Below are 22,465 nucleotides of genomic sequence, written 5' to 3' on the forward strand. Positions count from 1 at the left end.
TTCCCCAGCAAAACTAATTGTGATTACAAATCTTACATGTGTCATCGTGTCATCCTTATCTGATCAAACCAGACCAGTGGAGGGACCACATAAAAGCTGCATGTGTTCAACAACTGTCTCTAGACCCCAAATTATGGTTATTTTAGATAGTTATGTTAGATGGTGGATCTAACATAACTATCTAAAATAACCATCTACATCCCATGGCAAGAACAACTTCACAAGTGTAGTGCAAACATTTTTTATTAACACAGTATAAATACAGTTTGATCAACTTCCATTATTTTACAAAACCTGGCCTAGAGGTAAAACAACATAGGAAAGTAATTTATTTAGATCTGTTTCAAGCTTGTAATCCACATAGCACTCTATCAGTCAAGTACAAATCTTTTATGCTGAAGCCATGTGAGATATTCAAGTGTATCCCTGAAATATGTACAGCTACAAAATCCCTCTGTTCTTAAACTTCTTTGTGGGTGAAGTTATATTTCACTGTTATAATGCTCATAATAGTATTTTGTTGTGTTGGTCTACCTCCATAAGCTTTACATTGCTACAGTTATGTATGAAAAAGTTAAAAGGTCTAAAAAAAAGTGTATATGTGAGAAATGTCGCAACATGGTCATCCTGCCAAGGCTTATCCTCGTGTTCATGACGTTTCCTCGGGTGAAATTAGTCAAGAAACGTCCCCAACTTGGTGTGGAAGAGCAGTGGTCACTGGGAAGCCATTGCTATTGGGATTGTCTTTGCCCTTCATGAAGAAGGTTAGCAGCTCCCCTTTCCCTTTCACAAATATGGGCCCTCTTCGGACAAAGCGGAAGCCGTACTCCTTCAAGATGTCGTAGCAGGTCTCCACCACCTGAGGGCAGAAAAATAAAGTTTAGGGGGAAATAAAAGTAGATGTCTGTGTGTGTGTGTGTGTGTGTGTGTGTGTGTGTGTGTGTGTGTGTGTGTGTGTGTGTGCTACCTGGATGTTTCCCATCACTCCGGTGGACTCCATTCTGCTGGCCACATTGACTGTGTTACCCCAGATGTCATAGTGAGGTTTACGAGCTCCAATCACTCCTGCCAGAACTCCTCCCTTGTTCAGACCTGAGGGGGATCGTCATAGAAATATGAACAAACAACACAGACACACAAACACACACACACACACGCAAACAAACACTCACACACACTGACCGATTCGGAGCATGAAGTTGTTGAAGGACTGTTTGTTGAGGTTGTTTAGGGTGACTTTCATGGCCAAGGCAAAGTCGGCCAGGTCAGCGAGATGCTGCCAGCGCTCAATCCGGGACTGGTCCTCTGGCTGTGAAACAACAGGATATATTTTCAATGATGACCATCACCAGCAGCTGATTGTTCTATTTGCGACAAGTTGTATTTGTAAGGTAGAAGCTGTAGAGGTATCACACCTTGCGGTTGCTGTAGCCATTGGTGTTGCTCTCAGGAGTGAGTCCTGATGCAGCCATGTAGGTGCTTCCTATTGTCTTGATCTTAGTGATGAAGCGGAACTCGTCCCTGTCCAGCAACTGTTGGGGAAAGTGGGCATTTAAACTGTCGTCAGTTTGGTCTAACTAGATGTCACATAAGAGTAGAACTGCTAAATCGCAATATATGCCACCGTTTGTAGAAATACTGCCAGAACCCACGCTGTCAAAGTCGGAGATGATCTCGTTGAGTATCCTGAGGCACTCGAGGCCTCCATTGTTGATGCTCTCTTCAGTGTAGAAGTCAGAAAAGTTGGGGATGGAAGCAAACATCACACCTATTTCATCATAAGACTGACTGTACAGCTCCTATAAATAATGAATGAAGATGTTAGTTTGCTCTCAATGTATATCTCTATTCATTTCTTTGATAATGCTCATTATAAAAAATAAAAAAACACCAGGGCACTAATATGTAATTTGGAAATAAACCACAAGATGGCACTGTTAAGCAATGAATTGCATTTTAGGTGTCACATATGGTACCATCCTTACTTTAGGTGAAAGGGATCTCTGGGCAGAAATTGAATATAAAATAATCCTAGTGATGTTTTCACTAGTGTGGTTCACCTACATTGTACAAATTGTTGTTTTTACCCTAGAATGAGCTCTTTATATTTAAATACTTTATATTTACATCTGGAGTGATCTTTTATGTTAGGAAGGGGAGGGTGAGGGGAAATTCTTAACACTGAATGGTAAAATTAACAAAAGTATATGTTATTGCCTGAGTTGCTTTAGATTAGTTATTTCAAAGCACTTTTTTCAAATTGGTGTTAGCAATCGTTTTCAGTGTTGAATATGTCAAAGAAGAAGGACATGTACATTTTACATGTATATGTTCCTAATATTCTTCTAACAGTACAGTGAGTCCTAAAAGCATTTGGGAACTATTCTGGACAATAAAATTACATTTGAGTGTAATATAGACAGGATGTATGACAGCTATAGGGAACTATCAGGGACCGTTTAAATTTCAGGATTTATAAGTGTTTTATATCCGATAAATGTATGAATCCCACTGCTTCTACTCACTGCCCTAAAACACGTATATATCAAAATAACACTTTAACTCATATGTACCTCATCTCTCTTCTTAGAGCCCAGGAAGTGTTGGGCCACATGTTCGGGCAGCATGTTGGTGACCAGGGCTTCGTTCCAGCGTCTCATCTCAAACACTTTCTCCTTCTGGTCATGGACGCCAACCTTCCACAGGAACAGCTTTCTGGACTGACGCTCCAGCTGCACATACACACACACACACACACACACACACACACACCATGAAATAGATGAGAGGAAGTTGGCAAGACATTAAGATGGAGGACAATCCAATCAATCCATCCACCCATCAATCTGGTCTGTCGAAGCCAACAGAATCACATCATCTGCAAAGAACAGAGAGGAAATCCTGACACTGTGTGGGTGGGCAGCACAGTGACTTACATGGCGAGCGAAGAAGTAGAAACCAATCATCATGACGATAATCATCATGGTCATCAGATACTTAGACGGCACTATAGACGATCTGAAAACACAAAGGCACAACAATTTATCAATAACTCAGTAAGCTCTTTGTGCTTTGTACAAATATCTTAGATATAGACAAAAAAGTGTAAAAGTGTATTTATTCATAATATAAATTTTCATATACATACTAATCCATCATTCATTGTTCCATTTTACCAATTTCTCACCTGTAGGAGGCAAACTGTATATAGTCGTTAAGGTCATAAATGTCCCTCCAGCTGTAGATATTCACGGCTCCGGTTGCCGTCACAACCAGTACCATGAGGCCCAGTTTGATCAGCTGGCTGACCTGCACCAACATGGCGGTTGCGATAAGTGACATCACGGCCATGAAGCTGTAGTGCTTTGGATTTTCTGCACAGCTTTGGTCACCGAATGACTCCAAGATGCTGCCGGAGGTGCTGTTGGAGACCCGAATGGCTGGTGGGCCACAACTTAACTGCAGCATCAAAGAGAAATAGAATGAGTGATTATCAGTGAAAAACCCGTATGTATCTTTAATTTTACAAGCCAGGATACAGTTGGATTTACTTGTAGAATGAAAATGAAAATGTATAGTTAAATCACGATTTCACTAAATTAATTTCCTAATTTCATTCAGTTAAACATGAACATGGCAAAGACACATTTAAAATATAATTCGTAATTTTAGTCGGTGATACAATATGGCGTGAATGAAGCTGTCACCATGGTAACAATAGGACGAATAAAACACAGTTTTTTTCAGTGTGACTGTCACCTTAACGTGACAGCTAACACAGAGAAATTAATGTTCACTTTGGCGTTGTCTACTCCTGTCAGACTTTGAAGGCAGCGGTGTGTGTAACAGGCTGCTCCTGTGGGGCCGTGCCACATGAACCAGCAGGCAGCAAGATAGACGGCTAATGGACCCCACAGGGAACATGTAGTCAGACACATAAAAGCCAGTGATAGTTTGATGAGGACAAGGTGGAAACACACAACTGGAGAGATGCACACACCCACTGGAGATGGGTGATGTGATGACATACGACGCACAATATATTAAAATAAAATATTTCCCAATCCTAAAACACACACAAACACACACAGACACACACGCACACACACTGACATGCAAACAGTGTATCAGAATCTGGTGACGTCATTACCATGTCAGCGATCACAACCATGGTTAGAACAAATATGGCTGCCATGGCCCATGTGTTTCTTGCCCATCGGGTGCGATCAATCCAGGTTGAGAAAGAAACCAACCTCTTGGAGAACATCTGTGATAAAACAAATATTATAAAGTGTCAGCAAGTGTCCATGCAAATCTTCTAAATGCTGCTTGTAATTAAAAATTAACCTCAATCTGAAATCATAAATCTAATTTCACATGTCAGTACTGAGAATAACTCAGAGGTACAATTAGCCCATTTGACACATCCTAAGATACATTCTGTTTCTCATCATTACAACCATAGACAATTATTTTGGCTCTCTCACCTTGGGGAAAATGGCAGCCATGGAGCACACTGTGAGGATTAGCAACAAAACCTCTCCTATTACGAAGGTCACATAGTTCACAGCCAACCTAGAGCAAGAACATATATTTTCAGCCAATTTTCTAGCAATTTCAAACAAATAAATGGCCCCAGAATAAAGTTTGGGCAAATTTCAAAGTCTGCATAAATTTCGCTTTCAAATTTAGTGTGTATTTTTTTCACGTATTAAGGTCACATGAGCAAACTCACTGTGGATCTATGAGCACCTGCATTGCCGTGATAAAAAACAAGACAATCATGCAGCAGCAGAAGGCCGCTCCGCTCCGCTTCTCCTTCTCTGAGGAGTACTGCTCCTCCAGCTTTCCGTCCACAAAACGCAATGACACAGGGTTGATCTGATGATCCATCAATCTGCGAGAGACACAGGGTTTATCATTTCACTACGGCGTACATGTGTTTTTCACTAACTTTAACACCCTTCTAATGCCTCCTCTGCTCCTTTCCAATGCCTTTTTTATTTCACCTGTTTTCTTACATTTGTTGAGATTCTCTCTCCAGAAGCTCCTGCTGCAGTCGACTGTTGATCACTTTCTCCTCAACCATCTTAGTCCTCTGAGTGTAAGAAAACCACAGATCAGATATGGGTCGGATTATCAAGTGCTTTTACTGTATGAGATTTTTCAAAGAATATATATAAAGAATTAAGTGTGTTTTTTATTGATACATGCGAGTCCCACATGAGGTCTGATATGAAGAGGGTTTATTTTCAACACAGGTTTATGGACGCCATGATGAATAAAGACATTTATGACAGTTCACCTCCTGTTTACACTCAGTGGGTGTGGCCTGGGGTGAGGCTGCGTTCCCATTGGTCGCTGTAGTGTTGATCAACTGGTTTGAATTTCTGTTGGACAGTCTGCTGGGTGCCTGAGGGAGGAGCAGGACAAACCGCCGTTAATCCTGCATTAATAAAGATGTAATCTCTTTCTACATGGAGTTTATCATTCAAGCGAAACAACGATTAATCTCATAGCCTGAATGAAACAAGGATATTTTGTCTGAAAAATAAAATGAGAACGGCGTTAAATCCACTCACTTTCCCATTAGGTCCACTTGCCCCCTGTTTAGGCACCAGAACCAAGTATGTCTCGATGCCTTTCTCCAGCAGGTACTCGCACCTCTCTCCACCGTTCCCCGTCTCCAGTTCAAACTCTCCATGCAGACTGTCCATGGTGCTCTGGGATATATGCACTCTCCTGTGTAACACAACAAACAATTGAAAATAAAGCGCACAAGCAGGCGGCCAAATGTATTTATTATTACTCTCCTACCCAGGAATCCCTCCAGACTCCATCTTATTGGCTACGGTGACGTCTGTGGACCAAACATCGAACTGCCATCGCTTCTGACCGAGCACTCCTCCCAGCACCTTGCCTGAGTGGACGCCCACACGCATGTCCACATCGGTTTTTGTCTTGTCTCGCACGTACCTGGAACAGACGGGAAAGGCAGAGGATCAATGAGGTGTCCTTGAAGTCATATAAGACAAAAGACGTCTTCTATTTTTATTGTAAGGGTCTGTCTTTCCTGTAGAATCCACCTGTCCTTATTCCAAAAGTGCTTTACTATCTGTGCCCATCTATCTCTCCTTGAATTATTTAAATGTGGTTAACTCTATCTTTCTCTCCCTTCCTTTACTCCTCCATTATTGATTGTAAATTTCTGATGTTGCACAAATAAATACTGTCTCTAAATTGTGTTATTTAGTCTGACGTGTGAAAGTAAAGTCTCTACTTACGAGATGGCCTCTACCATCGCGAGGCCCATCATGATGGAGCAGGCGGCGTGGTCCTCTCTGAAGTCAGGAAGACCACAGATGCAATAGTAGCAGTCGCCAAGAATCTTAATCCTCAGTTGGTGATGATCCTGTGAAATGTGTGAGTGTCGATTTAAATTACACGTTACAAATACATCAAGTTTCTGGAGCTCTTCTGGTAGAATTTACTTGAAATGGTGGAAAAACCAACGTATCAGTCGTCATAAAACGTCCAGATTTATTGAATGTGACTCACAATGTTTATTGGACAAGAGGACAGACAGAAAATACTGTGAAATACACACGGATACTCACCGATGCCAGTTTATCAAAGCGTGCAAACAGCTCATTGAGCAGCTTCACAAGCTCCTGGGCACTGCAGGTTGAGGACAGCTGGGTGAAGCCCACGATGTCAGCAAACAGGATACTGCAGTGAAAGCGCGCATGTTGCAATGAGACACTGAAAAACCCTCTCACGACATCCTGACTTTAAACCTATACCCAAGAACAAAAGGATTGGATTTGTGTGATTTCATGAAGCTGACCTGACGTTTTCATGACGGTACATGTACATAGTGTTGAACTGCTGCTGCTGCACCTCCTGCTGATCGGCCTGGTTCTTCATGCCCTCCAGCATCTCATCAGCGATATGTTTGGGCAGGATGGACAGTAATAATTCCTCCTGTATGTGGACACACAGTCGAGGAAAGTGTGAGTTTTGGATGGTAATGACAGGAAGAATAATTTGCTCTGCGTGTGTGTGTGTGTATATGTCAAATGCATGACTGAGGCGGTAAAGTGATCCTCTAGAGATCCTGTCAACTGGTCAGACATGTTCTGGTCGGCTGCTTCTATCTGTCTTCTCCCAGAACCCTTTGGGAATTCTACCTCCATCGTCTCCTCCTTTTTGTCTCTCCATCCTTGTCTGCATATCCCCATTTTATCCGCCCCCGCCTAAACAACTCTCACAGGTCTGCTCGCTTTATTCCACAGATTGTCACTGACAGGAGCATAGAGACAATAAAGCGAGAGTTAAATAATTAAATTAATACAAGGTTGCAGACAGTGTATGTTACATTATCTTTGACTTCAATAAATTGAAGCAGTGGATGAATTTTCGAGTGGTGGCTCGGGAGGGAATATATAATGGGATAAAACGGCTGTGAAAATGGAGGAAAAAAGTTTGCTCATAATTTGATATGATTTCCCCGAAAACAATTTTGAGGCCTTAACTGTAACTTCACTCCTTCAAACTCCGTTCTCATATTTCCATCCTTTCATCTGTTATATATACTTCTTTTCCTTTGAGGGTTCGCGGGGGGAGCTGAGCCAATCCCAGCTGACATTGGGCGAGAGGCGGGGTACACCCTGCACAGGCCGCCAGCGTATCACAGGGCCGACATACAGAGTTAAACAACTAAACCTATGGTCAATTTCCATGCACACTCAAACCGGGAACCCTCTTGCTTGTGAGGCAACAGTGCTAACCACTGCACCACCGTGCCTCCCAGCCTCTTTTTGGAGAGCCATAAACGATAGCCAATTAGCCGATAGTCAATTAAGACAATTAGCTTATAAGCAAATAAACCATAAACATTATGTCCGAAAAGAGAAAAGTATCTGCAAAATGAAGGAAGAGAAGCACTGCTACAAAAAGAGATAAGATGGTGACCTTTGAGAAGAATATGGATAAAGGCACAAACACGAAAGGAAATTAAATACACAATAATAATAATCAAATAAATACTTTTCTTTTTAAAATACTTATGATTGCTTGCAATGTTTTTGCGCAAGGTTGTATTGGTTGTCACAGAATTTAAAGTAACTTCAGTGTGTCATGTCCCTGACGGTGTCTCTGCAGGTGAAAACAACCGTCTCTCTAATCAACCTATTAGTCGTGCACTGTGCAAAACACTCCATAATTAGGCAGCACAGGGTGTTCTACCTCACCTGTGTGTGTGTGTGTGTGTGTGTGTGTGTGTGTGTGTGTGTGTTTGTGTGTGTGTGTGTGTGTGTGTGTGTGCGCGCGACCCACTTACCTGCTGGGTACTCTGCTCCTCCAGGGTGAGTTTGACCTCTAGCGACTGACGCGCTTCCAAAAAGGCCGTTCTGTATTTCCTGTCCGCCATGTAGTAGGACATCACGCCCACCATGGCTGCACACAGGTACAGCATAATGTTGGCGAAAAGCTGAGGAGGCAGAGAGGATGTGTGTTTGTTGCTATTGTCTATGATTATATGTTGAAACAGATTCACAATCTATATTCAAACCTTGTATAAAACTTCTGAACTGAAACTTTGTAGATTCTAGATTAATCAATTACTTAAAGTACTGTATTTTTCTGCCCTAAACATCTTCAGAAACAGATTTATTGACTTGTTTAGGTGAAACAAGACACTGATATGATTATACCTTTAAAATAGGTCAGAAGTTCTGCATCATTGGCTGAAGTGACCCACAGCCATATGCAATCTTGACGCAACATTTACCTGTCTCACCAGCATGGGCCCCTGCAGGTTGTCTTCAAACCTTTGGGCCACAATCACCCCCAACACCAGGGTGTGTATCCCGGAGGAGAGGGCCGTGAGCAGCAGGAGAGGCACCAGGTTCAGGGGCAGCGTCAGGAAGCTGGAGAAATTGAAGAAGGCCTGCCAGCCCACCGAGTCACTGGCGTGATGGAAACGCTCATAGTTGAGTCCCATGTAACACAGAACGTGCACGGTGACCATCAGCCACAGAATGTACGGCACCGCTCCACGGGAGACCGGCGACGCGGGGAGCTTCTGGAACCAGCACAGCGCGTAAAGGACGATGTCCGCGGCCAGGCCCACGGCTGCCACCACCACCATGGCCAGCTTGTCCTCGGTGTACACCACCGCGCACATGATGATGATGAAGCTGTTGAAGAGAGCGGCGAACATCGCCAGAACCAGCAGGTTGTCCTGTCTCTGGCGGCGGAAGTAGTTCTGGTAAAGCCGCTCCAAAGAATCGGGCGTAAAGGTGAGGCGCACGGCGCGGGGCAGGCAGCTGCAGCAGCTGGACTGGAGCACGGTCACCTCCCGCGCACGGCCCTCCTGCACTGAATACTCCACAGAGTAGTCCACAGACTGCTCCCTGTCTGTGTTGTGGACCCGGTTCACAGACATGATGGTGAGGTCAATCCTCCTGATGCATGTAATACTGAGTTAGTGGTGCCGAAGCGCACAGGATGACAACATCCACGGAGAAGCTGTGATGTGTCCCATCTTTGGAGATAATTACATTATCAAGGTTTGAATAGTGCAAGGAAGTAATGTGATTTCAATGCAGAAGATAATCCCATTCCAGAGTGAAGAGTTCCAAAAGTTTCACCTCAAATCCACCATGAAAAGTCTCTTACCTTAAGAGTTTATTACCATGTTTCTTCATGCAAGTGCAGTGCTGTTTATCTCTCTGTTGTTTCCGGAGGAAACACTTCTTGCATCCTCTTCTTGGTGCCATTGCACATCTTCAAAACCGTGAGCCACAGCTGGACGTCCATCTGCACGCTGCACATCATCTCCTCAAACCAAATCCATATTCCTTCTATTCACTGTGAGCTCTCCCCAACATACTGTACATCTACTCTGATCTATTCTGTCTTCTGATATCACTCTTTTCCTTCTTTCTCCTCCCCCCTCCTCCCTCCCCTGAACACCAAATCCTCTGTTACTGTTGCTAAGACAAAACCAAAGTAACTGTCGGCTTGTGGCCACGTCTGGGGAGGTGATGGTGTGAGGAAGAGAGGAAAAGAGGTGATTAAGTCAACAATAAACAGTTTATTATGTTCTCTATTAATCAGTCTTCCTTTTTCTCAGAGAATAAAACTGCATCAGTTAGTAAATACACCACATAAACATTTTTAATCTTCTAATTTCTAATATAAAATCATTTAAATTGCAATATTACTTTTATGTCGCTGGTGACATGTCCAGGGTCCACCTCGCCCCTAGCCCAAAGTCAGCTGGGATCGGACACTTATAGCACTATCAGTTTATTATAGATTATTGGGGGAAAACAAAACATTGAAGCATCGATTAATGAAACAGCATCATATGATCTTAGAGAAGATAATGTAGGGAGACAAATTTGTATTCATTTTTCTCAATATATATCTGTTAGGTTTTTAGTTATTTGTATATTTATATTGTTACTGATGTGTTGTTGCTGTCAGTTCATGTTACACGTTCGTCTGCCACTAATGTTTTTGTGAAGGGTGATGGGAAGCAGCATGGGGAAGAGAGAGGGAGAGAGAGAGAGAGAGAGAGAGAGAGAGAGAGAGAGAGAGAGAGAGAGAGAGAGAGAGAGAGAGAGAGAGAGAGAGTGAAAGTGGTAGGTAACAACATAAATAGTCAGGATAAAAGATTATGGGGATGTAACATTTCTCTGTAATGATAAATAATAAATAAAACAAGGCACTTGGATGAGCAGTGAGAGGGACATTTGTAAAAAAAGAAAAGTAACAAACAGTCTTTACAAAATTAAATGAAATGAAATACACATTTAAAAATATATCTGACCCTGTGTCCAGGCGCATGACTATAGTGACCTGCAGGAGAGAAAGATGGCGTCAGTCATTCTTTGTGTGATTTTCCTGCACTCAGAGTGCTTCCCCAGGCCAACAATACAGCCACAACAACTCCTTCAGTGCCCAGTCGCCTCAGGGCCGCGGTGCCTAACTCCGCAGCCCCAAGTGCCCCGGCTCCGATAGGGGCCGCTGCTGCGGTGACCGTCTCCATGCCGATTCCTTTAATTAGGTCTGGCCCCGTGAGAAGACCCCTTTGTAGATTCACCTGGGTGTGGAACAGGCTCTTTAGTTCACCCAGAACAAATGCCCCTACTGCAACAAGACCAATGTTCTGACGTCGTCAGCATAGTTGCTTTCAGTGCTACGCCTCACGTGGCTCGAATCGCACGAACAACAACTGAACCTAAAACTGTAAACACTGATTTTCTAGACCTGAACGCTTGTTTTGCTGCCACACTTGCAGCTCCAAGTGACACCCCTGCTGCTGCGGCTGCTCCTAACGTTCCCCTCATGCTGGAAGTCCCAAGGGATGAACTGGATCGCAGAATAACTCTCAAGGACAATGAGGATATCATAGCAGCTCCCACAGCGCCCTTTCCAGCCACCTCTGGGCCCAGTCCAACCATGGCCACTGTTCCCAAGTCACCTCCGAGCAGCCCTGCAGACAGAAACGCCACCCAGAGAGCAGACTGCAGCATCAAAACCACCTCTGCCTCTGACCCACCTCCTGCCTCACCTGCCACTAAACTAACTGAGAATCCCAATATCGCCACAAAAACACAGAAGAAGAAGATCCTCTCCAACAGACTGCACCTGGTGTTAGGTTTCGGCCTTTTGTATGGCACACCTGGCACAGATGGTCAATCCAATGGCGAGGAGCCCAATTAGGACGCCCAGCCTCCCGTATACGAAACTGAGGTAGAGGGTGGTGAAGATGATGAGCAGGGCTGTGGTCATGTCGTTAAAATTCAAGTATGATTAGACTACAAGGACAAGGACGCCTTGGGCTGCAACATAGATCCACAGTGGAAGGATGCCCACTGTGCTAACCACAAGAACATGTCTCCAACTTCGGTCGACAGCTTCATTGTCATGGCAGCGAGGAGGAAACCACTTGCCAGAGAAACGAGCGACGAGGTGAACACGAGACACGTCTCCGTCACCACTCAGATGCCTGTGGAACCGGCTCGACCAGCAGCCAGAACGAGCAGAACGACAGCTACAGTCAGTGTGGAGCTCAACTGCAAATAATGCAGCTTCTCCAAACACAAAAGCTGCCGCGCTGCACTTTGCAGGATTGCCGACGCCACACTGAAAACACCTGGGAGGGGTAAAGACGTTAGGAATTAATTCACGTGCGTTCTATTAATCACCACAGGTTGAAAGTACTAAAGTGATTATACATTGATTATAACCTGCGGGGAAGGTAGAACCAACCAGAGAAAATGTACCTTACCTTTGTTGTGGGTGACAGGTGACATTTGACCTGTTGTGTCAGGTTATGGAGAAATACAACATGGCACTGTTAGTTTAGTGTGCGAGAGATATATTTAACAACTCACTTATTCCATATTCACAACCACAACATCACACTTTCATTCATGGATATCTCACGAATTTGTGTTCAAAATAAATGATAATATATTTTATCTAGGTTTTATATGCTGTTATACATGGCTTTAATAATGGTTAATAAATCATTCAATAATACTTTATAAATCAGTGTAAGGCCTTGAATAATACCAGGTTGTGGATTAACATGACACCTTATTTGTCTTTTCAGCAATCGCTTTGCTTTTTATTAAAAGACCCCTTTATGAAGTGTTTTGCTGCGATAGCGTCCGGAGAAGGACTGTAGGACCAGAATCCACGTTTAGACTAGTTTAATACCACTGCAAACTTGATGGATTACTGTAGAAGCCTTTATTAATGGTTTATCATTAACCTACATTGAAAGATTGGTGATTGATTAACATCTGCTGGCGGTGGCCTTTTACCAATGACTCGCTCACATTTATAAATGGGTACCTGATGACTCTATTAATTCAAAAAAATATCAGGTTAAAGAAGGTTTTATCACAACCTGGCTGTAGATATCGGAACTGATGATTAAAGATGGTAAATGACTAATAAACTATAATCAAAGCCACAAATATACATAAATAAATGTAAATGAGACAGAAACACTTTCAATGTGTGATGATGCCGTTTTTATCTTTACTGTATCTTTCATTTAAATTCTATGTATATCTAAGTGTTTTTGAGTTCCTTGAGAAGCACCATACAAATACATGTTTTATTATTATTATTATAAAGTTATGTTAAAATATATGAAAACATAAACTTTAGATGAGTAAAAAATGAGGTGAGTAAAAAACTAAAAAACGGCCCCGCCCCCCCCCCCCCCCCCCCCCCCCACCTGCTGTGTGGTCAGCTGACTGGCACGTCACGTCACATGACTTTCACTTCCTGCTTCTCGTGCAGACTTTCGGTTTATTTCATCTGCGGTCGACAGGTTCTAATGTTCATCATGTGATTTGTATGAAGGACCCAGTGCATTTAAAGAGAAGAGTCGAGGAGACGTGAACGCATCAGTCTTCGTCTTTGTGTTTGTCCTCCTTCAGCTTCACGGCGACCTGCGGAATCACAGTAAGCGAACTCCTCTTTTCACACTGTTGTTTTGAACATGCACCAGGAAACACTGGCTGTTAAACTATTTCAGTGCCCCTGTAAAACCCTATTTTAGTTTTTAACATTTTTATAGTTTCATAGTTTAAAAATAAAATATTAAATACAATTTATTTCAGGAATATCTAATAGAAAAAGACAACCCATTTGTATCAGCTATTCACTTGCATCAAATCCAACAGGTAAAGGAAACAATCAGGATAATGCTTTTGGCTTAAGTGTGATGTGTACTTATTTGCTCAGGCATTATATCTGCCATGCTGTTGGGGTTTTCTGCAGTAAGTGCTGAGTCTGGATGTGATCATCTGATATTTACAGACTGTGGTGGTAGTTGTAACTACCTGTTATGGCTGCTTTCAGCCACAGTCACACCCAGTCAGTCAGGTGAGCACTCCTGACTCATCCTGTCAATGAACATAGGATAAAGGGGGTTGCACAGCAGGTTCAGCATGACTGTGAAACTTTATGTGTTACCTTTTGTTGAACCTTGATGCAGTGCGGCGTGCAGCATCTGATTCAACTTGACGTTACTTCTGCAGGAATGCATCTGGCGGTGCTGCTGCTCGCCTCGGCGCTCCCTCTGACCACCTTGGCCCTCGACAACGGTCTGATGCTGACCCCCCCCATGGGCTGGTTGGCTTGGGAACGATTCCGCTGCGATATTGACTGTGACAATGACCCCAAGAACTGCATCAGGCAAGGCAACACAACACAAACGTAGCACTCTGTGATCTCATGTTATGTTGACATTCATTTAATGCTAGTTCGTTTTTTTTCTTAGAAATTGTTTTGGCGGCCTGCATACTTTGTGAATTCTCCATGTTTTGAAGTTCTTCCTCAATGATATAGATATTAGCACGCAGTAAAGAAGAGCAACATGGACACCACAGTCTGTGGCTGTGGGAAAGACTATGGATACCTACTGTCTCTGTCTGTAGTATGAGAGATAATATGACGTTTCAAATGTTATTCTCTACACGGCTACTTCACTTTATCTTCAGTTATGGCAAAGTAATCCTAGTACTAGTAGTTCTGTAACTGACACAAATCCTAATTTTCATTCTTTATGGTCTTTGAAAACCCTTACATTTAACTTGACACCTACAGAAACAATGTGAGATATAATTTCTCAATGTGTACTTAACTTGCGTGTGCCTAATTAGAGGAGTGGTCTGTGAGAGATGCTTTTGTTGTGTTAATTGCAACCTGTTTTGATATAAATGGGTGTGGAGCTCTGGAAGCCAAACCAGTTTTGAGGAAACAAAAATGAAATATTTAGTCATGATATTATTTACCAGTGTACATTTTAAAATATGAATCTGTGAATGGTTCATTGATTTTTCTGTTGGAAATTACATAATATAAAGTCCTTTAGATCTCTTTACACCTACTTTGTTTCAGTAATCAGCTATTTAAAACCAAACAATCCATCTATCAAATGACAGTGACATATTTTTATTTACACCTTGTAATGAGACGTTACTCCTTTTCTTCCAGTGAGAATCTGTTCATCGACATGGCAGACAGACTCTTCAAGGACGGCTGGAAGGAGCTTGGCTACATCTATGTGAACATAGATGACTGCTGGGCGTCCATGGAGAGAGACAAGCAGGGTCGGCTGCAGGCGGACCCAAAGAGGTACGTGTAGTATATCCACGCTATATGCTCAAAGACACCCACCCACACACACACACACGGGTCATTGTTCCACAATGTAAACATTTCTATGTGACTTCTAAGCATGCATGTCAATAAGACTGTTGAAGGTGAGACAGCGTGACAGTCATGCGTTTATATAACTAAGAAAAACCTGAACCAGCAGATTGAATTGCGAGCAGCGTTACCGCATCAACGTGTTTTACTTGCAGCATCAGCGTAAGTGTGATAAAAACATAATAAACACTTCCCTGAAAGGTGGAAGTGAAAACGCGTGATGAGCAAACACAACCTCGAAAGAAAAATCACGCTACAGTTATGAACAGCTTCAGGCTTTGGGGAGTTAGATCTTCACTATGTGAATGGAAACCCATAATGTACAGTTTATGTATTAATGGAGGTGTAACTGGCTGTTTTTATACATTGTTGATTACATTAATTACATTTCAGTCTTTCCTAACATTTAACTTTGTAAAAGAGACATCTGAATGAGACAGTTGAGTTATTTACTGCTACAGACTATGATTTATAAAAAAAACAGTCAAAATCATTAGACAGTGTGAAGCTGAATTAAAAGCAAGATTGAAAAGGGAGAACTTTAAATTAGATTTCAAGTATCGATAGTGGGACTAGACCAAATGTTGGATGGACAGAAAAAAGCTGGTCCCTTAAGTGTTTAGACGAGAAAGTGGGACTGAAAAGAGGTGTGAGGATGATCTACGTGACCTGGGGGCAAAATATGGGATTAATAAATCAGTGATATAATGAGGGGCAAGACCATTGAGAGCTTTGTAAACAAAAAGTAACAGTTTATCACACTTCCCTCAGATTCCCAGGAGGCATCCTTAAACTGTCACGCTACATGCACGACAAAGGACTCAAGCTGGGGATCTACGCAGACATGGGCACGCACACCTGCGGGGGCTACCCTGGCACCCCACTGGAGAAGATCCAGATCGATGCTCAGACCTTCGCAGACTGGGAGGTGGATATGTTAAAATTTGATGGCTGTTATTCTGATGTCATGCAGCAGGAGCAGGGTGAGACCTTTGGTGACTTTAACATTGCGGTTGTCAAGATGTAACTGATTTGCTGATGTCTGATGCTCGTTCCTTTCTTGGACAGGTTACCCTCTTATGGCAAAGGCTTTAAATGCGACGGGCCGCCCCATTGCCTACTCCTGCAGCTGGCCCGCCTACCAGGGAGGCCTGCCACCGAAGGTATGAGCAGAATGTCTTTAAACATATTTCATGTCACTGAAAACATTTTAAGACTCTGTTGACGGTGAAACTGATTTATGTTTCCAGGTGAATTACACTCAGTTGGGTGAGATCTGCAACCTGTGGCGTAACTATGGCGACATCCAGGATTCTTGGGACAGCATCCTGCGCATTGTGGACTGGTTCTTCGAGAACCAGGATATCCTGTCACCTGCAGCGGGACCAGGAAGGTGGAACGACCCTGACATGGTCTGTTTATCTGACATAACACCATTTCCACATATTTACTGTTTAGTATGGGTAGAGGGTAGTATACCAATGGTACAAGCACCAACAGGAACGATCGGTCATTTCATGTCATTGTCCTCGATTCTCTGATTTCACCCTCTTAAGCTGGTTATTGGAGACTTTGGCCTCAGCCTTGACCAGTCCCGCACTCAGATGGCTCTGTGGGCGATTATGGCCGCTCCTCTTTACATGTCCAATGACCTGCGCACCATCAGCAACGAGGCCCGCGTTATCCTACAGAACAAATTGGCCATCAGCATCAGCCAGGACGTCTTGGGCGTTCAGGGAAGACGAATTTTGAAGGTGACACACTTTTGCATGGATCTTGCAAGTTCTCAAGATGAAAGATTTGAATGATTTGACTAATCTCTGTCCTCAGTTGTTTACTCTTATCATTGTTGTAATTATTATGTTTATTCTTGTTGTTAGTATTCATATTTTCTCATCCACGTTGTTCTACCAGGAGAAAAGCAGCATTCAGGTGTTTTGGCGCCCCCTGTCCAAAAATGCCAGTGCCTTGGTGTTCTTCAGTCGTCGGACTGACATGCCCTTCCGCTACAAGACTTCCCTCAGCAAACTCAACTACACGAGCGGCAGCTACAAGGTACGTCTTTTAAAAGTCTTCTACGCCGTTAGATGTTGTCGCACTCAAGATTCTTACCGTGCAGGGAGACCTGTCATACAAATACATAGGAGTTTGGCTTGTTGAGGATTCAGATTATAACAATTTACTAGGCTCTCTGTAGAATTACATGGTGTCTATCTTGTCTTGGCAGAACTGGTTTCAGATACTGTGCAGCTTTTTAAAAGTAATTAATTGTAAGCTGCCTTCAAGCTAGATTTGTTCATTCCCCTTGACGATTTTAAAGCTTTATTATCTGATGTTTTCTAAGAATCTGTCCATAGTTTTTATGAATTTGTTCGTCTGGTTTCAAGATTAAATTAATATAGATACTGTAACTAACCTAATGCATGCATGAATATAGCAGGAGAGTTTCCCTCACTGTTTTATTTCTACTCTTCTTCAGATCATCGATGTGTTCACTGGCAAGTCTATGATGCTGAAAGACTCCACTGACTTTGTGGTGTCAGTGAACCCCACAGGTGTGGTTATGTGGTATGTCTCAGCACCTGCCAAACTGAATCTCCGCCAATTCTACAGAGGTGGCCAACTCCAGAGAGCCGCCCATGATGGAAACGCTATCTTCCTCTGACCGCTCACTTTCTGAATTTCATCAGTGAACAATCATGTCACAGTTTCTTCTTGTTTTAACCTTCTCTGTGAACCTCAATGACTTGAAAGTTGGTGTTTAAAGGACACATGCAGAGTGTTTCTGTGCCTCAGAACATATGAGACTAACTAAATCCTTAACTTTCAAATAAAGGAAGGATAATGAAAGTCGTGCTGGTTTTTCAGAAGAATATTTACATTTCATCTTTTCTTTTTCTTTTTTGAGAAACATAATTTTAATTCTGTCAAAATCCACATGATGCACTGCTCAGGTTAATTGTCGTGACTTTAAAGAAGAATTAAAATGATTTTAATAAGAAATGATTCTGTGAATTCATTGGAACAAATAAGTTTAACTTTTTAACTAAGAAACCTGATGAGACTGGGTTCTTGTGGCACTTTAAAATAATTGTGTACATTGAACAACACTGCGCTACGTTAGCCCTCCTACTGCTACTGCTACTTTAATCCAAAAACCTGACAATAACTCCCCAATAACACTGAAGGGTCCTGTTGAGTCTACATTCAAAAAACATGTGAAAGAATCCTAATAACTATCTATGTAAAAATGGTAAAAGGCAGTTATTCACTGTAAGGTTTTAACTCTCAATTGTTAAGTGAATCTCAACCCATTGCTGTATGTCTGTGCATGTGCGTGTATGTGTTACAGGCTTCTGCTTTAGTTTGCAGTTTTCTTGTCCTAATCATTCATGTATTTCATTTTTTATACTTGATAATCTGACATTATTCTTCAGTAACACGACTTTATTGTAGATTAGGACAGATAAAAAATGAAAACCCATTTGATCGTCATCCATCCAGCAGCGTCTGATGCCTAAAAGCCTTTTAGGCATGATGTCATTTGAAGAGTGTCTAATTGTGTATTTTTCTGGTAAATAAACAAAGTGATTTTAAACAAGAAAATCACAAAGTCACAGATTTATGTGATTAATTAAAGTACTGAAAATAGAGATATTTATATATTTTACCCACAGAAACATATGCTCATGGCCATATTGAGTCAGTAGAGGGCAGCACTGCTCTTTGTGTCCTGAAGAGGGCATCACAGGCCTTCCTGTCGCTGCTGAATGTCTGAACAGCACAAGGACATTCCTCTCGCTCCTTTATCTCTGTGTTATGACTCTCCTCTGACATCCTCCTCTCCCACCTCTACACAGGTACAACAATGTATAAACCCTCGGTCAGTCTTCTGTCCTTCGTTCCTCCCCTCTCTTTTCTCAATCCTTTGTTGTTTTCATTCTGCCTCCTCATCTTCATCCCTCTCTTCTTTCCTCCTCCTCCTCCTCCTCCTCCTTGTCCTCCAACCACCTGTGTTCTTTCTGCAAGATCTTGAGTGTGGTATCACCTCTGACCTTGGGCTGGAAGCCTGGTGTTTGCACACGGTATCATGATACTGGAGTGGTCACATGAGTGTGCGTTGGCATGCTTGCTGCAGCATGTGCGTACGTATGACACAGTAAACTTGCATTGAGTAACACACACACACACATACACACACACACAGACCCTAGAGCACAGACACCACGCACACTCCAGGTCATTTAAGGCCAGATTGGCTGTGTGAATGTCTGTCTGTGTGTCTCAGTGTGTGTGTGTGTGTGTGTCTGTGTCTGTGGGAAAAGTGATCTTTTGCCGTCCCTTCTTCCTCTTTCAGTGCTCTCGGATATCTGTTGGCTGTGCGAACACGACACATCTCTCTCTGTCAAGGTCCCCGCCACTTGGCAACATGATGTGGGGGAGAAGTGAGGGAATTATGATAGAGAGAGAGAAAAAAAAGAGAACAGTACAAGAAGGATTTCAGCAGAGGACAACAAGGGGGGGCTGTCATGTCAATCAAGTCAATTAGAGGGTGCAAACAAGCATGGGGGGGTAAGGGAACCAGTAAGGGAGGGGGATGAGACGTGGAGCGAGAGTGTTCCTGCCGATGCTCACATACACCCACAGCTGCAGAGAGGCGCAGTTGCCACGCTTGTCTTTGTGCCATCCCACCCCCCCACCCCCCCCCCACCCCACCAAAATCAACACTTCTAATTCAGTTCAGTTGACCTACAGACACGTTGTTGTCATGCTGGTAGTCACACTCTCTACCATGCGCCTCTAAAATCCAGCCCGGATGAAGTGTTGGGGCGGGGGTCGAACACGCAGCTGCACCGGGGTGGACAGGATGCGAACAGGGCCGCGCATATAGGTCAGAAGAAATCCATGTTCTCAAAGGAGGCCACACGCTCGAAACCCCCAAGGTGCCACGTACTGAAGTAATTCAGCTGTAGCTCCCTTTGTGTCTGTGAGCACAGTTGCTTACACGTACAGTCATACACAATCACAGACACTGTGCTCCTCAGTTCATCGTGGTGACATCGTGGTGACATCATCACTCCCTCCGGTGCCGTCTGTCTGCGTGGCTGCTGACTCATGTCATCATAAAAGGGTTTGAAGACTTTTAGATAAACATGTGCTAAAGATATGTAGGTGTGAGGGGTGAGTCGATTGAATATCTTTACAGGCTGATTATTAACCACAGACTCTTAATCTAGAAAATCTAAAGCTGAGAAATCACTGTCTTCAAATGAAACATTCTTGCTTCCGTTTACGCTCTCTGTCACATTTGACATAGACTGTGTATAAAGATGGACGATATGACAGCAGCCCTAAAGTGAAGCCAAATCGTCTTGATCACCACCTGGTGGCTGGCTGCAGTCTAGGTGAAAAATCCCACCTCTTCCATGTTAGTAGATAGGACATGGAGCAAACAAAAAAATTTAAGTGCACATTAAATAACTTTTTAGATAGTTGTTATCACACTCATGGTTTTGATTGGTTATTTGATTTAAAAAATGGGGTGAAATGTCAAGATTGACAGCTGAGATGACTCATGATTGGTCGAGATTGATGGGACCTTGCTACCACAGCTACATCCTCCGATTGCTACTGTGCAGACTATGCCTCCAAATGTGCAATAAGTGGATATGCGTATTCTATATATACAGTCTGTAGTCCCGACATAACAACAACTAATCACAGTTTCCTGCTCGGAGCACATAACATAGCTAACTTTCGTGCTATGCAGTTCTTTTTCTGTTGAAGCCACCATTCGCATGAGTGGTCCTTTATTTAAAGGTTCAGTGTGTAGAATTTAGTGACATCTAGTGGTGAAGTTTAATGTCGCAGCTGAATACCCCTCACCTCACCCTCTCCATCCAAACATGAAATAGAACCTGTGATAGCCTTCAGTTCCCGAGGTAAATATAAAGTATTTGAATATAAAGGGCCCATTCTAGGGTAAAGAAAAAATGACAATTCAAACAAAACATCACTATGATTATTTTATATTCAATTTCTGCCAAAAGATCCCTTTCACCTAAATATTACACATTGAACCTTTAGTTTGTACAACAAACTTTCAATCATGAAGATGTTGGAGAATGGGATTAGAATTATCAGTTAAAAGAAACAAGAAGCTAAGGCTAACTCACTATCTAGCCTTGTAGTCTGAGGGAAGTTAGCAGTTTGGTTTTTAACTCTGTTGTTGATCTTGCTGTTCTTTCTCCCAAATCAAACTTTATTATAGGTTAATAACTTTTATATGGTAAAAAAAAGTTGTACTGTTTTAGGTTTAACAGATGAGATAGACAATGGACCACACTACTTAATACAGCGGCACTGTTTAGAGGTCAGTTTGTACTTGCATTACGCACTGATTTGTCATTGCAATGACTATCTCCTACAGGTGACTGCAGGACACTCTGGTTTACTTTGTGCAAACATGGAAAGTCTGTGAGGTATTACTTAACAGGGACTCCTCTGTCGCAACCGGACTCTTGCCTCTCTTAGTGGCGCTTTGACGTCGTTTGCCTCCTACTTTTACTCACTCATGCATTAGGCAAAGACCAGACACCTCCTCTCACACAATGGCGCACATTTGTTCTTTTGGACTCTGTGACCCATGAAACAGAGGACAGTGTGCTTGCTGCAGATTCATTGTTTGATCTGCTCGCTGCTTTAATCCAAATGTACTGGGGCATTAAATTGATTTGGGTTCTGACTCTGGACGCCTGGCGGAGGTTGTTCTGTCCTCCTCTGCCCCATATGCTATTACAGCAGAGGATGTCCTGCTGCTGGCTGTATGGAGATGCTGTTATTTCAGCTGGAGGGAGAATGTGTGGCTATATCAGCTGGCGTGTGAGCAAGACATATAGCCCAGCAAATGTGGAAATATGTGTGCGTGATGGCAAAGATGTGTTGTAAAGGATATGGCTCATCTGTGTCTCATAAGAGTTAAACCTTACATTGCGTCATGGAGAAATATTTCAGGGTCTAACATATCTTGACGCCACTGAACGTCATGTGAAATACTTCTGTGGTTACAAGTTTTTATGAATGAATGTCTGGGTTTGTCCACCAGTGGTAGCTGTTGACTCAGTTAAACCGACGTGCCTGGTAACTGTTTCCACGACGCCGCTGCGTACGAGGCAGGCTGCACGTTGCCGAGGCGTTGGGTTCGCATGGCAACTGG

General features: G+C 42.8%; 2 protein-coding genes across 5 annotated transcripts; one reads left to right on the plus strand and one right to left on the minus strand.

Moving 5' to 3' along the window:
- Positions 1-226: 226 nt before the first annotated feature.
- On the minus strand, positions 227-10,221 carry LOC117758850 (adenylate cyclase type 3-like). 3 transcript variants are annotated; one of them, XM_034580828.1, is made up of 21 exons: positions 9,682-10,221; positions 8,792-9,547; positions 8,342-8,491; positions 6,848-6,984; positions 6,618-6,729; positions 6,285-6,412; positions 5,818-5,976; positions 5,583-5,742; positions 5,306-5,413; positions 5,022-5,098; positions 4,736-4,897; positions 4,488-4,575; positions 4,151-4,267; positions 3,188-3,459; positions 2,937-3,018; positions 2,574-2,732; positions 1,653-1,799; positions 1,416-1,532; positions 1,183-1,309; positions 968-1,092; positions 227-859 (listed from the first exon to the last, which is right to left on the minus strand). In XM_034580828.1, the coding sequence occupies exons 2-21, from the start codon at positions 9,446-9,448 to the stop codon at positions 677-679; spliced, it is 3,267 nt and encodes a 1,088-aa protein (XP_034436719.1). In that variant the 5' UTR covers positions 9,449-9,547; positions 9,682-10,221; the 3' UTR covers positions 227-676. The 3 variants fall into 3 exon arrangements, with proteins under 3 accessions (XP_034436719.1, XP_034436718.1, XP_034436721.1); XM_034580827.1 differs by having other exon boundaries at positions 8,792-10,221; XM_034580830.1 differs by lacking the exon at positions 9,682-10,221 and having other exon boundaries at positions 5,022-5,104; positions 8,792-8,795.
- Positions 10,222-13,296: 3,075 nt separating this feature from the next.
- On the plus strand, positions 13,297-18,150 carry naga (N-acetylgalactosaminidase, alpha). Of its 2 annotated transcripts, none has more exons than XM_034580902.1 (9): positions 13,297-13,497; positions 14,076-14,232; positions 15,034-15,174; positions 16,021-16,232; positions 16,318-16,412; positions 16,500-16,661; positions 16,806-17,003; positions 17,164-17,304; positions 17,729-18,150. In XM_034580902.1, the coding sequence occupies exons 2-9, from the start codon at positions 14,078-14,080 to the stop codon at positions 17,912-17,914; spliced, it is 1,290 nt and encodes a 429-aa protein (XP_034436793.1). In that variant the 5' UTR covers positions 13,297-13,497; positions 14,076-14,077; the 3' UTR covers positions 17,915-18,150. The 2 variants fall into 2 exon arrangements, with proteins under 2 accessions (XP_034436793.1, XP_034436791.1); XM_034580900.1 differs by having other exon boundaries at positions 13,307-13,497; positions 14,033-14,232.
- Positions 18,151-22,465: the final 4,315 nt, after the last annotated feature.

The sequence above is a fragment of the Hippoglossus hippoglossus genome, chromosome 24, assembly GCF_009819705.1.
Source record: "Hippoglossus hippoglossus isolate fHipHip1 chromosome 24, fHipHip1.pri, whole genome shotgun sequence".
NCBI lineage: Eukaryota > Metazoa > Chordata > Actinopteri > Pleuronectiformes > Pleuronectidae > Hippoglossus > Hippoglossus hippoglossus.